Source organism: Mus caroli, unplaced genomic scaffold (assembly GCF_978045245.1).
Source record: "Mus caroli unplaced genomic scaffold, Mus_caroli_1 scaffold_1, whole genome shotgun sequence".
Taxonomy (NCBI): domain Eukaryota; kingdom Metazoa; phylum Chordata; class Mammalia; order Rodentia; family Muridae; genus Mus; species Mus caroli.
The window spans coordinates 85,959,970-85,975,084 of record NW_028227256.1 but is presented as its reverse complement, the minus strand read 5'-3'; the positions used below and the strand labels follow the sequence as shown (position 1 = coordinate 85,975,084).

Genomic DNA, 15,115 nt, shown 5'->3' with positions numbered 1-15,115 from the left:
AACCCCATGGGTCTTAGATACAGAAATGGAGGCACAGAGGACCAATCATTTTCCTCAGGGCCCTCTGGCAATGTGGTGCAGGAGAGGGTCTATGCTAGACCTGTAGATCTGTGTGTTCTGTACCCAGCAGACCAGAAAGCCATCGGAACTGTGATCCTAAAGGCATTGTTAGTTTGCTTCTAGAAATCAGTCATGGTATTACAGGGATAGCTCTCTGCTCTGCACCAGAACAACCGCTCATAAAAGCAGTCCCAGGACACCCCAAAGCCACCAAGGTCAAAATGTGGAGCCCTTCCAAACACACACGAGAGAGAGACAGACAGACAGACAGAGACAGGGACCAACAGACAGAAACAGAGACAGAGAGAAAATGTGTACCAGCATGTACATGCACATGTGTCTGTAAGTCTGTCAGTCTGTCTGTCTGTGTCTGTGTGTGTGCTGGGTTGTTACTTAAGTCAGGCCACAAGCTTCCCTCTGGGCTCATCTGTGAACTCATCTGTGGGCTCATCAGGGTTAACACACACACACACACAAAACCTGTCCTCTCAAGCATATGCTATTTCTTATCCCCAGAAAAATGAGACAGTCTCTCATCCAATCCCCACTAAGTGGGTGCCTTGTCTCCACTGTACCTATCCACACAAGGAGACCCTTTGACCTCCAAGCCACAGCTGGGTCTGTCTTGGTAAACTTTGCTGCAGACAAAACACAGTGTCCACTAGGTTGCCCTGCAGGCAGTCGAAGAGAGAGGGGCATCCAGTGGTTGCAGAGAAAGCTCACCCTGCAGCCATTCAGCTTCTCCGCAGGCTTCAGGTTTTCATCTTAGAATGCTGAAGAAAAGACTCCCTTGGGAGATACTGAGTTAACCAAATCACTTGGTTAAAAACCACATGCTCACACTAACCTCAAGCCATCTGAGTGGGACGTACTCTCTGCACAACAGTCAGAGGGTGCTGAGAAAGATGCTCACAGGAGGGCTGCATCCATCAGGGGAGCCATGCACTCTAACCACCCCTTAACAGCAGAAGTGAGCATGCGCCTCTGGCCGCAGGTAGAAGAGCGTCCTGCCTACCCACAAAACTGAGACTCTGTGGCTCTAATGTGGCTTTCTCTAGCAAGGCCACATGCAACCCAAAAATCCTATTGTGACATTCTTGGTGACTGCCAGTCATGAATGCTGCTGTGACGGCTCACAGGCTGAAGCTGAGGGCTCAGTGCATATCAATGCCCTCCATCCATTGCTTGCCAATAAGCCTCTGCAGTGCCCACCCTCAACTCATTCACAGCAGGCCAGCAGCAAGCTCTGAACTCCTGTACCTGTCAAGGCTGGAATTCCACGGATTAAAGCCTCTATGTGACCAAATATACACACCTGGTGTTGACAGAGATGCATCAAGCAGGCACCATGTGGCATACACTTAGTGCATTTCACAAAAGTCTGCTTGGTAGGAGACTTCGGCGACCCCTACAACCCAGGTGGCCTGGACAGTCTCAGTCAGCTAAGCACTTCTGGGCCCACACAGCTCATGGAGGTAGCCACAAGAGACTGAGGTATACCTCAATCACTTGTCTAGTAATCTACAACCAGCAAGAGGCTACAATGCTGCCCCTGCCTCTCCAGACCTCCCAGGCCATCCCTGCAGACAGAGACACATCTACAAATCTACATAAGCATCATGTGACCTCCCCCCCGCCCCCCCCCCGCCCCCAGGTTGCCAGAATCAAACCTCTGCTTCCTCCTGTCCTTCTTCACTCCAATGCTCACAGACACGATTAGGCTGCCCTCCTACTAAGCGTTTACAGTTGACTGTTTCCCACCCACCCCAAACCCCTGCCTGCTCCCCCACCTCCCTTACCAAGCCCTGAGACCAACCACTCACCACCCCCCGCCACTGCCCACCACCTGAGCAGGGCCCCACAGCCCCACCAGCTCTGCCCTGCACAGTGATCCTACTCAGTTCCCATCACCCTTGGACTTGGATGAGCCTCTCATGTCCTCCTGCTCCTTTGCTCGTCTGCCAGCCAGCCCCGCCAGCCTGGGTGTAGCTCCGCCCGCTGCAAGGACTGGATAAGATCTCCCCACTGCTCCCACACTGTAGTTCTCTTCCCATCCCAAACAAAGTGAGGATAATCAAGACCCTCCCACCACCAGCCCTCAAAATAAATATTTGTCTTTGCAAAGCCACTGGAGAAGTTCACACAGCCCTGATCCATGTCCTGTGTCCTTCCGGGTTGGCCCAGAGCAGTAAGGGCTGTACAGAGGGGGAGGGGCCGCTCCTGGGACAGAGCAGCAAGAACAAAGAAAACAACCCCCTGAGAATCCAGTTGGCAACACTTGGCTTCTCTTTCTTCCTTTGTGTCTTAGCTCTAACTGTACAAACAACAGCAACTGAATGGTGTTAATATGTTGTCATTAGGACCACAGACAGCTGGGGCCAAGCTCCACAGCCAGTTGCCTTTCAAATACCAAAGAAAATTGCACTCAACCCTGGGGCAGGGCGAAGAGGGTGAGGGGACTCCAGGTTGACCACATGCCCCAACTGCCCACAAGGTCCATGCCAAGCCAGGCAGAGTCCAGAGGGTATAAACTCCAGTCCCACCCAAAGGACAGGGCTGCTCACTGCAGGACTGTGCATACACAAACAGCCATGCACAGCAGTGCGTCATTCAACCAAGGAGAGAACAGTCACCCAGCAATCCTAGAAGTGAAACTGTGATGCCTAAGTCAGGGATAGGAGAGTGTGGATCTCTCAGTCTTCAAAGCCAGTGCTGAAGAGGATGAGCTCTAGGCAGGGAGGCAACAACTAGCCCACCCACCATCCTCAGTGCACTCAGGTGAACCCACCCACCCCACCCATCCCCCAACCCCCCCCCCCCCCCCCCGCTCTCTAAACTGTGTTGGCCTGGCTGCTGTGTGCAGAGGGAAGGAGACAACCAGAAGACACTACTTGCCTTCCAACCTGTACATGACAGAAACGAGGACACAAGCAGGCCAACGGCTCACCTGAGAACATGCCCTGAGCAGAGACCAGGTACCCACATGCCTGACAGTGGAATGAGAAGCCCAAGGTGCAGCTGAGCCCCTGCCACCCATGTCTGGTCTACTTTCATTAATATGCAAAAACCTCCCTTCCTGTTACTTGGGTGTCCTTGTCATACGTCAAAACAAGGGGCTCCCAAAAGTGAGGGAGTCTGAGGTTCTGTCAATCTCCTCGTTCTGAACAGGCCACTGACTTCTCAGAGCAGACTTAGGGACTAGCTCGCAGCCCATCGATTGCTGCCCAAGGCGGGCAAGCAGGCTTCCAGAAGCCACACAGCGGAGCTTTAAAACAACAGGAACAGTTACTATTGACCGTCAACTTGACAGGATCTAAAGCACCTATGAGATGACCTCTGGGCACATGTGTAGGGAACTTCCAGAATGGGTTAACTGCGGTGAGAAGACACACTTAATCACGTGTCCTCATCCCACAGGCTGGGATCCTAGCCTACGTAAAAAGGGGAAAGCCAGCTGAGGGCCGGCATTCATCTCTCTCTGCTTCCTGACTGTGGTGCAACGTGACAGCCGTCTCACTCTCCTGCCACCACGGTGGCACCGCTCTTCCTGCTGCAATAGACTGCACCCTTCAACTGAGGGCACAATAAACTTGCTTGGTTTTGTCAGGTATTTTGCCCCTGTAATGACAAACGTGTAACCAATACAAGTCCCCAGTACTGAGCGTGCGTGCAGGGACTCTTGTGAAAAGAAAACAGAAACAACTCAGGCGGGGCTCTCTCCTCAAACATCCCCAGTTAGTATGCCCATGTTAAGTAAAACTAAAATGCTTGCATTGAAAGCAAACATTCCCAGAATGACCACTTCCTCTTTTAGACTGTGATCTGAGACTACTAAGGTGAGAACAGACCTGCCCTAGGCTGTTTCCAGCTTGGTCCAATTTGCTAGGGCCTGTTGACTGTCGACATGACTGCTTAGAAGCATCGGCTGAGGACTGGCAGTAAGTATCTGGACTTCTTCCCCCAGAAGCAAAGTGTCTCCCACCCTTAAAAGCTCCTACCCATGATGCTAATGACAGGCAGCCACCATGAGCAGCTTTAAGGATGAGACAGTTGCTTGTATAGAAACACTGAACAAACACTCCAACACTGCAGCCCGAAAAAGACAATCCCTACCAAACAGCGGGAGAAGTGTGAAATGTGCAAATGAGCCTGCTTAAACAAAAACCCAATCTGCTCCCAGAGCGAGCAGGGTGGCCACCTGTTCAGGGCTGGTGGAGTCCTGATTACAGAGGAAGAAACAATACCAGGGAGATGACAGCCCCCTCTTGGGTCCTGGTCCCCACCCTCAGGCCTATATTTAGTCTGCTCTCTATGGAAAATGTCCCGACCCTGCACACAAACAAGCTATTTGGCTGGTTATTCAAAGGCTCCATTAACAACCTCTTCTGTTTCCCCTACCCACCTAGCCCCAGACACAACCCTGATGCCCCTCTGACCTCTGGCCCTGGTCAACTGTGAGCAGACAGCGCAGTAAGGTAAAGAGATTGCAGCTAAAAGACTACACTGGCACTCTCCGTGAAGCATCTCCAATCTCAGGAAAGGCACATGGCTGGGTCCAGGTTCCAGAGCACTAGACTAGAGGTACCAAAAGTCCCTCCCACCACTTCAGAGGCCAGGGCTCCCTGCAGTACCACACAAAGCCTTTCTTCTCCAACCCCACAACAGAAATAACAGATGCTGCAAAGATCAGAGATTAAACATCTGCAGAGTGCATTTTCTTCCTCAGAGAAAGGTACTTAACAAAGAGAAGGAATTATGCAGCTAAGCACCAGATCGGAACCCCAAACCTGGGCTTTAAAAATAACTAAGCCTCATCCGGCTTTCCCAGACTCAATCGCCTAAGCTGGGGATGCAGAGGGAAGGGGGCACAGTGGGGACACAGGTCTGTCTGAGTGTTAGAACCATTCCACAAAACCAAGAGAGAGGGGGCTAGTGGCTACAGTGATCTGATGAGCGGTGAGAAAGAGAAAAGGCTCTAGCTGGGGAGGAAGGAAGGTAATGCAGAAGGGGAAGGGGGGCAACAGTAAGGCTGTCTGGAAGGTCATTAGGACCCACACTATTTATTATCTACCTTGTCATAGATGCGAGTCAGTGGAGAATGTACATAAATAGTGTCAGTGAAATTTTCCCACCTTGACTAATAAGTCTCCCTGCAAAGTCATGGACCATCTAACAAAAACTTCAATACCTGACCCAAGAACCCCTCTCTGAGTTGTTCAGGACTGTCCAAAAGACTCCCAAATCACTACAGGCTATCTGGCTGTTGCCCTTGGTTACCCGCAGAGGCAGAGGTAAATTCCTACTGAAGACATCCATGTACTTCAGACATAGGACGAAGAGGACCCAAGCTGGATCTGCCCTGAAAGTCTCCTCCTTTAGGGCTAGTTCTCATGGTAGCAGAAGGTGTCATGTAAGCTTCCAATGGAAGAAAGCAACCAAAAGTCCTACCCAGCTATGACAAACAGACACGTGGCACAGTTACCCTCAGGGTGCGGTAGTGACACACACAGCTCGGCAGTAACCAACAGCTCTCCAACTGGACTTAAGACCCACTCAACAAGAAGGAACCCAGGCCTGAAACAGAAACCTAGCCAACCATCCAAGGCTGGTGAAGGAGGAGAGTCTACAACTATCACTTTCTTAAAGCAGCATAACCACTAAATAACTCTAAATGTGTGTCCTCAGACCCACAGGTGAGTGCGATACTCACCTACATGAGGAAAACTTGACTGGCAATACACAGAGGCCATTACAGAAAACTGCAATCAATCAAAATGCAGAGTCAATCAGAATGAAGGATCTACAACACAATTCCTGGACCTGAGATTCAGAGATCACTGTGGAAGGAAGGGGAGCAGAAAGACTGTAAAAGCCAGAGGAACAAGAAGTTTGCTGTGAAGTAGTGTCTCCTAGAGATATCAGAAAATCGATACCCATGGAGTCTCACCAACATGGCTCCCTGAACACGATGTAAATAAAGATAACAGCAGCAGATTGCTACTGCTGAAGAGGGGCAGCTCACAAGGCCTCAACCCAGACCAAAAAAAACCAACAACATAGGTAACTAGGTAATGCTGAGTGGAAGAAATAGCCTTCCCAAGGAAGAGCCCACTGGGTTAGCCAACACCAAAAGGCCAGCCCTGAAATCAGGGGTTGGTTTGTATGTGTGTGTAACATTACACAAGCTAAGCAGGTTTTATTTATGTATTTAAGGATAAACACAGACACACATAATAAAAAGAGGTAATGAATTTGAAAAAAGTGGCAGCAACATGGGGGGTATAGAGGGAGGAAAGAAGCAAGAAATTAGAAAAATGCATAATCTTGAGGTTTTTTTATTATTAAAAAAAAAACAAAAAACAAAAAGCCCAGGGAGTTGCAGCCAGCCAGAGTGAGACCAGCAAATAATAAAAACCTGCAGGGCCTGCAGAGGAAGGAGTGCTGCCAAGCAAGGGATCCAGTTGCAGCAGCAGAAAACTCTGGTTTGGACATAAACAGAGGTGGCAGTGACAGGGCCGCAGGTCTTGTTGTGTCCCCCCAGCGGCAGGACCTGCCTATCTTCCCTCTGAGTCACTTCATTCAGGCTCCTCCTCCAAGGCTCTTGTGAGCTGCTGACAACATGCAGCAGCAGCAGCAGCTCCTCTCTTACAGATGATTTCTACGCTAGGAAACCGTGGTGACAAAATGCATCACCTACCAAACTATCACAAGAAAGCAAAGCCTGGTGAACCCCATCTAAATATGCACAAGGCTGCGCTCCAAAAGCCAGGGGATAAGGTTCAACTGAAGCCTGTGAGCCAGGAGGAAGTCAGGCACCAGGGGGTTCTACTTGCTACTGGACCCTCTGCTAAGGAGGACTACGGTCTCTCTGACCTCCAGAACTCCACACTCAGAGGGTACTTATACTCAGTCTTCTACGAGCATCATTGAGGCAAGGCGAACTTACACTTGAAACCAATCAAACTGGCTTCCCATTGTCCAAACTTTTTGACATTAGCAACTGCCTAAGCAACTAGTAGGGACCCCAATGCTGGCTGTGAACATTGAGGCCAGAACAAATGCCCAGCCAGAGAAAGTGTCCTTTCCTCTTTTCTACTCAAAATGGGGTCCTTGAACTGCAGATCTTCTTAGAAATACAGGGGCTCAGGCACACCCCAGTCATACAGAACCAGGGACTAGGTTGCCATCTGTTTCTGCAAGCCCTCAATGTCATCTGCTTACCCACTTAAATTTGAGAACCACAGAGTGACAGTCTCCAAGACATCAGTGACACAGCCTGTCACTCATTGATCCCTCTGGGTCAGTCTGATTCTCTGAATTTAACCGGCTTCTGGCGGAAAGAACCACCAACTTAACAACCACTGATTTACCAAGCTTCTCCTTCCCCTACAACAAAAATCACACACACACACACACACACACACACACACACACACACTCATGATGTCTCAGTCCTATGGAGCTAATCATCTCCATCCAAAACTTGCCCAGTCTCAACATCTATGCTCTGGACAAGATTTCACTTCTGCAGGAGGATAACTCAGTTCACACCCCCAAGGAGGCTCAAAAGGAAATGGCTGCCCAATGCCAGTGCAGGACATTCTTCAAGCACAGATACTGACCCACAAAAGCACCAAAGACTCAAATGTGAGCAAGGCCTGAGATCTGCCCTTGGGAGATCTAAGCTCTCCAGGCTGGAAGCTGAGCCAAGGATAGCTGGCACAAGAGCAGGAGGGTCTCAACTCCAGGGAGGCAGGGCCAGCTATGGCTAACACTGACCTGCACCGGCTTCACAGTATCTCTGCGAAGGGGTATCCATGGCATACTTAAAAGCTACCAGATTGTGAGAGCCTCCAGCTCTGGCTGGGCATGAGGTTTCAACGGGAAGCAATAGGTGAAACCACCTCTGAATAAACCTATAATACGACCACCAGCACGGCAGATGGAAGCCAAGGGAAAGGCGACCCACTCATGGCAGCAGGAAGAAACTTTTTCCCTAAATATACACTCCTGCAGCAACCAGATTAAACAAACTCTTACCAAGTTTACTGCATTAACCAACTCTACAGTGAACAAGACGCCTTGGTTACTTGAGACATCCTCAAACCTGTCTCTCCCTGGGTCAAATCTAAGACAGGCAGCTATGGGAACTACACACAGCAGGGGCTCTCCCGCTAGCTCCGCAGCGGTTAACCTACTGGGTTGCAGAGCTGTGCTATGAAACAGTTGCCTCTGAGACTGAAGCATCCCATCCTGCAGGTAAACTCTTAAACAGGAAGGGGAGCAACTCAAAACAGCTCTAAAAAGTCCCTGAAACTAACCAGATTCACTAGGCCCCTCTCTCCCTCCCTCCCAGAGTAAGCAATATAAAGCGGAGAGTTTCTCTCAGACAAACCAAGCTACCAAGAAGACTCTGAGACCAAACCAGCTAGCTGCCTCGAAGAGACCAACCAGTGGAGCTGCTCTGAAGAGGTCTAGACCAGCTGAGTCGCTCAGAATAGACGCTCTCTGACCTGGTGAGCTGCCCCCAGGCTGTGCAGTGTGCTCCAGGTCCCCAGCTTTTGTGAGCTGTCACTCACACTGGGGTGGGCTTTGGTGATGCAGCTGTCTTTGTGTCATTTCTGCTCCTGTAAGCGACCCCTCAGCCACTCATGTAAGTAACCCCAGTAAGACTCATTAGTTCAAGCTGGGCTTTGGTGGTCTATCTTGACTTTGGTCTGTCATGGGATAGATCCCTTCCTGTGGTGAGTGTGCTGTATCTCCCCAGGAAAAATGTTGTCATACAACAGGACAGTAGCCATGGTTTGGGATGGTTACCACACGATGAACTGGCATAACATGGGTTAAGTACCCTGCACTCCAGTGGGCACAGATGTTCAACAACACAGATGCATCATGGGACTGAGCAGACTCCCTGCTATCTTCCAAGATTCCCCAAATGCTGGGGCTTAAGATGCCAGTAAAGAATCGTCAAACTTGCACATATGCATGTATACTTAAGAGGACATGGAAGGACCGTGCCCTTCCCCCGTCTAGTCCTCCTATGGTAGACCAGAACGGAACACAGGTATACAGATCATTGAACAATGATGGAGGTGGGGAGGTGTCTCAACTTGAGAGACTTGGTTGGGTTTCCCAGCAGTATGTCTGGAAGTGTACTGCTGGTCTGAATGAGCCAGCCCTAGGCTCATACATGGATCCTGGCTCTGCTATTGGCAAGCTGAATTACAATGTGTGGATGCTAATAGAGGCTGTAGCCTTAAAAGAGCGACAAGCTTTACCTAACAAACAGTTGGTTACCGGCTGGTACACCTCAACCCATCCACCCCAGAGTCCTTGACTAGCCAGAGGGAAAGGAAAGCTAACACAGGAGGCTTGATGGAGGTGAGGCAGGTCCCAGGCTCACTTCCGGACAGAGGATGGCACATGCTACATCCCACAGCAGACCATGCCCCTGCAGGACACCCCCAGAAATCTGCTGGGCTCAGTGTGAAACCAATCATTAATGTTTCCTTAAATGGCAAAGATTCAGGAGTCAAGAAGATTCTCAGAGTAAGAAAAAAAGAATACTAGAAAAAAGTTGTTTTCTTTTTTAAAGATCGTGTTTTAAACAGGGTTGAGAATGAAAATCACATGTGTCCCAGGCCTACAGACAGTATCCTCAATGTATTGTCATTTGGGGATTTCAGTGGGCTCTTACAACCATTTTGTCTGACTTTATTTTCCATGAAGGGCAAAATCGACTCACTGAGACAACTGAATGTTTCAGCAACTGCACAACATCTTCCTCTTCCCCAAGGTTGTTCCTCACCCCAAGAGCAAACAATCATGTAGATGCCAGAAAGCAGTGAGGTTTTAAAGCCACCATGGCAGAGGCAAATGCTGGTGTGCAATGTAAACACAGAAACAGTTTCTTCAAAAGTCCCCTAAGGCTGAAAAGCCCCTGTCATGACAACCCAAAGGCCTTGATAAGGGGCCACGGCGGGGAGAAGGGCTAACTAGACAGCCTGGGAAGTGACAGGTTTGGTTTTGTGAGGCAGGTGATTTTTTTTTAATATTTCCAATGAAATATTGGCATACCCTTTCCTGAAAGATTCATGTTTTGTAATTTCTCATGCTTATTAATCACATCACAAGAAGACACTTGGGTGTGTCTCTGACAGGGATGGGGTCTCACTTCGGTTACTGTGGTGGTCCCGCACACTCTCTAGTCATGGTCTCCAAGCCTGTATCACATTGTACCACCAAGGCAATGCCTTCCCAGCTCAACATCAATGAAGACACAACTATCCAGATTTGGTGTCTGTGTACGCTGTGTCTGCATACACCTGTGTCTGCAGGCTCCACATTTGGTTACGCCCAAAAGGACATCGGATCCCCCGGAGCTGGAGTTACCGGCATCCACCAGACATGGATGCTGGGAACTGAACTTAGATCCTATGAAAGAACAACAGTGTTCTTAACCGCTGACCCATCTCTCCAGCCCCCCAAGAGTTACTGATGAGTGCGATACCACAGACTCCTAAAACAGACACTCCTGATAACCTGCTGCTGTCATGCTTAGTCAAACTGCTAAATCTGACAGTAGGCCCTATAGCTGAGGACACCACATACGTAAGACATGAAGAAAGCAGGCTGGTACTGACCTGGGATTTCATCCCCACTGGCTAGCAGTCATAGTGCTGGAAGGTTCTATTTATGTGACCAAGAACTAAAAATATTTGACAGTTTTACCCAGCTGTAGATCCCACAAGCTGTAACAATGACTAGCCTACCAAGATATATCCACTGACAAATGGCAATATATGCATTAGTGGCACAAATGTTCTAGGAGTAACCAACCACTTTCCGGTTGGATTTAAATCCCGTTCTACAAGACACACTCTATGTCTGGTATTGCTAACTAGGCCAAAAACACATGTTCTGCTAGGTTATAGGCCTGAGGGAAGAACCTAATACTATTGTTCTCCTACAGGGACATAATAACAAACTGCCCTCTGAATTAATCTTTATACCCTTAGATTAGTACAGCTCCCAACCCTCATCAGAGAAGCTTCTTTTGGCAGAACAAATTAACAGACACCCACAACTGCTCAATACCCAGAGCATAAGAAACTGGGGAGTGCGCAGCTCTAAAGAGAACACTTGCTCCCTGTCTAACACTTGCTCCCTCTCACCAAGGCTCAGAGATCCTTGCAGAGGAAGGGTCAGAAAGATGACAGTGGATGTCAACACTGAAGCAGGATTCGCTGGACATGACAGCACTGTGCACATGAACAAATGCCAGCTATGATAGCATTCACAAGACCAAGGCTGCCAAAATTCCAGCACAGACGGGGAAGGGCTCGCCCCTAGCTGAAGAGCACCTGGCACTTAATAACTGCTTTGGGGAGGAAGAGTCAGTTTTCTTCAAGGATGTGGCCCCTAAAAGAGCAATGGATGCTCCAGTGGACAATCCTGCACCGGTGCACATATGCACAGCAGCAGTAAATGGGCCTGTGATTTGTAATGGCAGTGAGAGATAGGAAGTGCATCAAGTTGGGAGGGGAAATGGGAAGTGACTGGGAGGCAGAGATGATCAAAACACACATGCATGCGAGAGGTTCTTGGTAAAAACTGTTTATCCTCTTCTCACCCAAGACCATCATGCTACACAACTTGGCAACCCTCTCACTATGCCAAACACCGAAGAAGCAGATATAAGACCTGCCCGTATCTTAAGACTGACACAGAAAGGCCATTCCGTTATAACCACAAATTAGGATTTAATTACAAGAGGCACAGTGAGGTCCTGAAACAGTGATGCTTTGGGAAGACAGAGACCCAAGGCCTGACTGACCCTTTAGTTCAGAGGTCATGACCCCTCCCAACCTCCACCTCCTCCTCTATACGATGAGACCGTAGTGAATACCAAAACATCTGTCCTCCAGTTCTCCACAAATGTGCAGTGTACCGCTGTAGATAAGGGTACAACGAACAGAGGCAGATACCACCCCTTCTTCTCCGGGCTCACTGAATTTACTAGACTTGGCACAATATAGGCATTTCTAGTCCTAACCAAAAGAATAGCATTATCAGAGTCTCCAGCATGAGCCATTCACTAGCTCAGGTTTCACTGAGAATGACAAAGGTTACAACGGAAAGGGGACGTGGACACATTTTATTAAGGTGAGTATCAAGCTATCAAGGAGAGATCATTGCGGAAGAACAACTTAAAAAAAAAAAAAAAAAAAAAAACAAACCACGAAAGAACATCCTCTTGCTAACAAGACCCTAGAGTGTAGCTTTAAGAATGGGAAATGAGTCACACTCAGCTGGAGGTCTTTCTCTCCTCTAGAGCAAGGAGCTCCAGTCAGGTGCATTCCATTCCTGGCACCAGCTTTCAAAGGGTTTCATCAGACTTCTGTATACGCAGCCAGGAAGCTGAGCAGCCATCTGAGAGAAACGCGAGAACCTTTCAGCACTTCTGACAGGGACCCACACACGGCTCTCAGAGAAACCCATCAGCTCTATCTCCTCACCATCAACTGGGAGGAAGATGAGGGGAGACAGTGCCCTCCTCAACACCACAAGACTCCATGCCACACAGAAGAAGCTGTGCCTCTTAGTGGGTCTGGAAGCATCTGAAGCCACCACGGGCAGCCATGAACACTCAGGGGGCCCAGGTGCACTGAGAGTCAGTCCCTCATCAGGATGGAGCTTGCTTGGACCCTCCCCTAGAACTACAATATACCCTGTGGATAGTCAGTCAGGCTTCCAGCCTGCCTGGGACGTGGTTCAAGTACATGAGGCTGCCAAATGCCAAGCGAATCAGCAACAGAGCCTCCACCATCTCTATCCAAGCAGCCAAGTTTTAAACCCAAATACTTCAGGGTTAGAAGTTCAGAACACAAGGGAGCCAAGCTTTCCTAGGGGCAGAGGCCGTCTCACAACAGGGGGAGGAGTCGGGGGAGGAGCCCAGGGCAGTACCTGCACCTGTTTTTGAACACACTCCTGCTGGACTTGGAAGGTTCCCATAGCCCTCAACAGAGGACTCACCAGCCTTTGGCAGGCGCAGTATTACACTAGGACAAGCCACCTGCAGGCCTTTTACTGTCACTGGCCAACAGCAACTCAAGAGGATAGGCTGCTAATCCACTGGCTGATCTATGACACATTACCCACTTAGATGCCACCTGCTCCCCCCAGGTAAATGATGGCAGGCCCGGAGAAACAACCCAAGGAAACAGGTCAGGAGAGAAACGGAGCCATGGGTAGTCCAAAGAGGGCACAAGCCAGGGCAAAGCCACCGGCGGCTCCATCCTCCCCTGCAGGGATACTGCCTTGCCTGACACTGGGGGCTCAGAACAGTGTTCTGTGCAAACACAGGCTTACAGGCAGCAGGATCATCCACTTTTCCGCCCCTTGGGTGGCTCCCAAGTGGCCGATGGACTAAAGTGCCCCCTTCAGTATCAAGGTGTCCTGCCTCCTCAAGAAGGGTTATAATTTGCCTCAGAATTTTAGTACAAAACGGCCAGCGTTTGTACAACGCCAGGCCGATCAGCACTGGGACATGATACTGCCTGGGTCCCATTGGCTTCCTACATGTGCCAAATACAAATGCCTCCCCTGTATCCGCGAACGGGGGGGGGGGGGGGGAGAGCAGCCATGAAGCAACTGAATAAGCTGGCCGGAACAGCATCCCCAGCAGCAGCGCTTCTCAAAACACATCTTCAACGTCCAAGAAAGACGCTCAGGCCGGGCCTGATAACCTGTCACGGATCGAGTGGCGCCATCCCAAGCAGCTGCCCCCAGGCGTCTGCTGGGCCCGGACGGGACATGCGGGCCGCCCCGGACGCAGCAGCACCGTGCCACTTTCTCACAGGAGAGACTCCATTGTCCATTATTATCAAATGAATGCTGACAACCCATCTTCCCTGGCTGACTGACCGGCCTTGCGGGACAAGAGGCACCGCAGTGCTCTCTCCGCCGGGCAGCCGCGTGTGTACACACGCAAGCACACACGCGCGCACACACCCCGCCGCGCCAGGGGCGCCCGCTCCCCCGCGCTTTCCAGAAGCCCCGGGCGGCCTGGCCCTCACCTTCGATGGCGATGACGTGCTCCCGAATCTGGTTCTGCAGCACCGGCTCCTCCACGCGCTCCAGCAGCTCGTAGATGGAGTAGATGTTGGGGTGGACCGACTCGAAGCGCTGGATCTCGGCCCGGATGGCAGCCGAGTTGGCCAGCTGCTGCTGGTAGTTCATGGTGCAGGCGCGGCGCCCAAAGCCGTGCGCCCCCCGTCGTCGCCGCCCCGCGCCCCGGAGCCCCGCGGGCCACCGAGACCCGGGGCGCCGCAGCCCCCGGGGAGCACGGAGCCGAGGAGACGCAAAAAAAAAAAAAAAAAAAGAAAAGAAAAGAAAAGGAAAAGGAAAAAAAAAGAACGCTGAGGATGAAGCAGTAGAGGGGGCTCAGTTCATAGCAGGGACCAGCGTCCCGGGTCAGCGGGCCGTCCGGGAAGACCGCGGCGCCATGGAGCGCGGCCGGCCGCGGAGGAGGCTCGCTCGGGCGCCTTCCCGCGTCGCAGCCGCCCGCACCCCTACGCGCCGGCCGGCCGAGCAGCCATTAAAGCGCAGGCAGCACGGCGCTGCGAGCGCCGGGGCCGAGGCCCCCGGGCAGTGGCCGCTCTGCTCCGGGGCGCACGGCTGCGGCTGGGTCCGAGCGCTTGTGAGTGCTGCGCTACCGCGCGCGCCGGGGCCCTCAGCTGCCCTGCGCCGTCCGCCAAGCCGGGACCGAGCTGTGGGCGCCTTGCCAGCCGCGGAGACCGCTCCGAGCGCCGCCCGCCGCTGCCCGGCCAGCCCCCTCCCTGGCACGCAGGGCTCTGGCCCACGTCGGCCCCGCCCCCGCCTGCGCTCGCCGCCCTCCGGCCGCCGCTGCGTCCTCGGCGGCGCTTCCCAGCGCGCCGGATCCCGGGGAATTGCGCCAGACCCCGCCCCGCGCTGCCTCTGGGCTTGCTGGGACTTGTAGTCCATCACGCCGGCCGGCCCGCGCGCGTGGGGTGCGCTGTGTGATCGCGTC

General features: G+C 51.5%; 1 protein-coding gene across 7 annotated transcripts in view; it reads right to left on the bottom strand.

Annotated features, from left to right (window-relative positions):
* The window catches only part of Agap1 (ArfGAP with GTPase domain, ankyrin repeat and PH domain 1), a 435,924-nt gene extending 421,023 nt beyond the window's left edge, over positions 1-14,901 (bottom strand). For 5 of the 7 annotated variants that reach the window (XM_029480713.2, XM_085839356.1, XM_021160509.3 and 2 more), the window contains exon 1: positions 14,142-14,900. In XM_029480713.2, coding sequence (XP_029336573.1) covers positions 14,142-14,304 — 163 coding nt within the window. In that variant the 5' untranslated portion in view covers positions 14,305-14,900. Of the gene's footprint in view, positions 1-14,141 lie in introns of all 7 variants that reach the window. The other 2 variants (XM_085839355.1, XM_085839372.1) reach the window with 1 other exon arrangement.
* Positions 14,902-15,115: the final 214 nt, after the last annotated feature.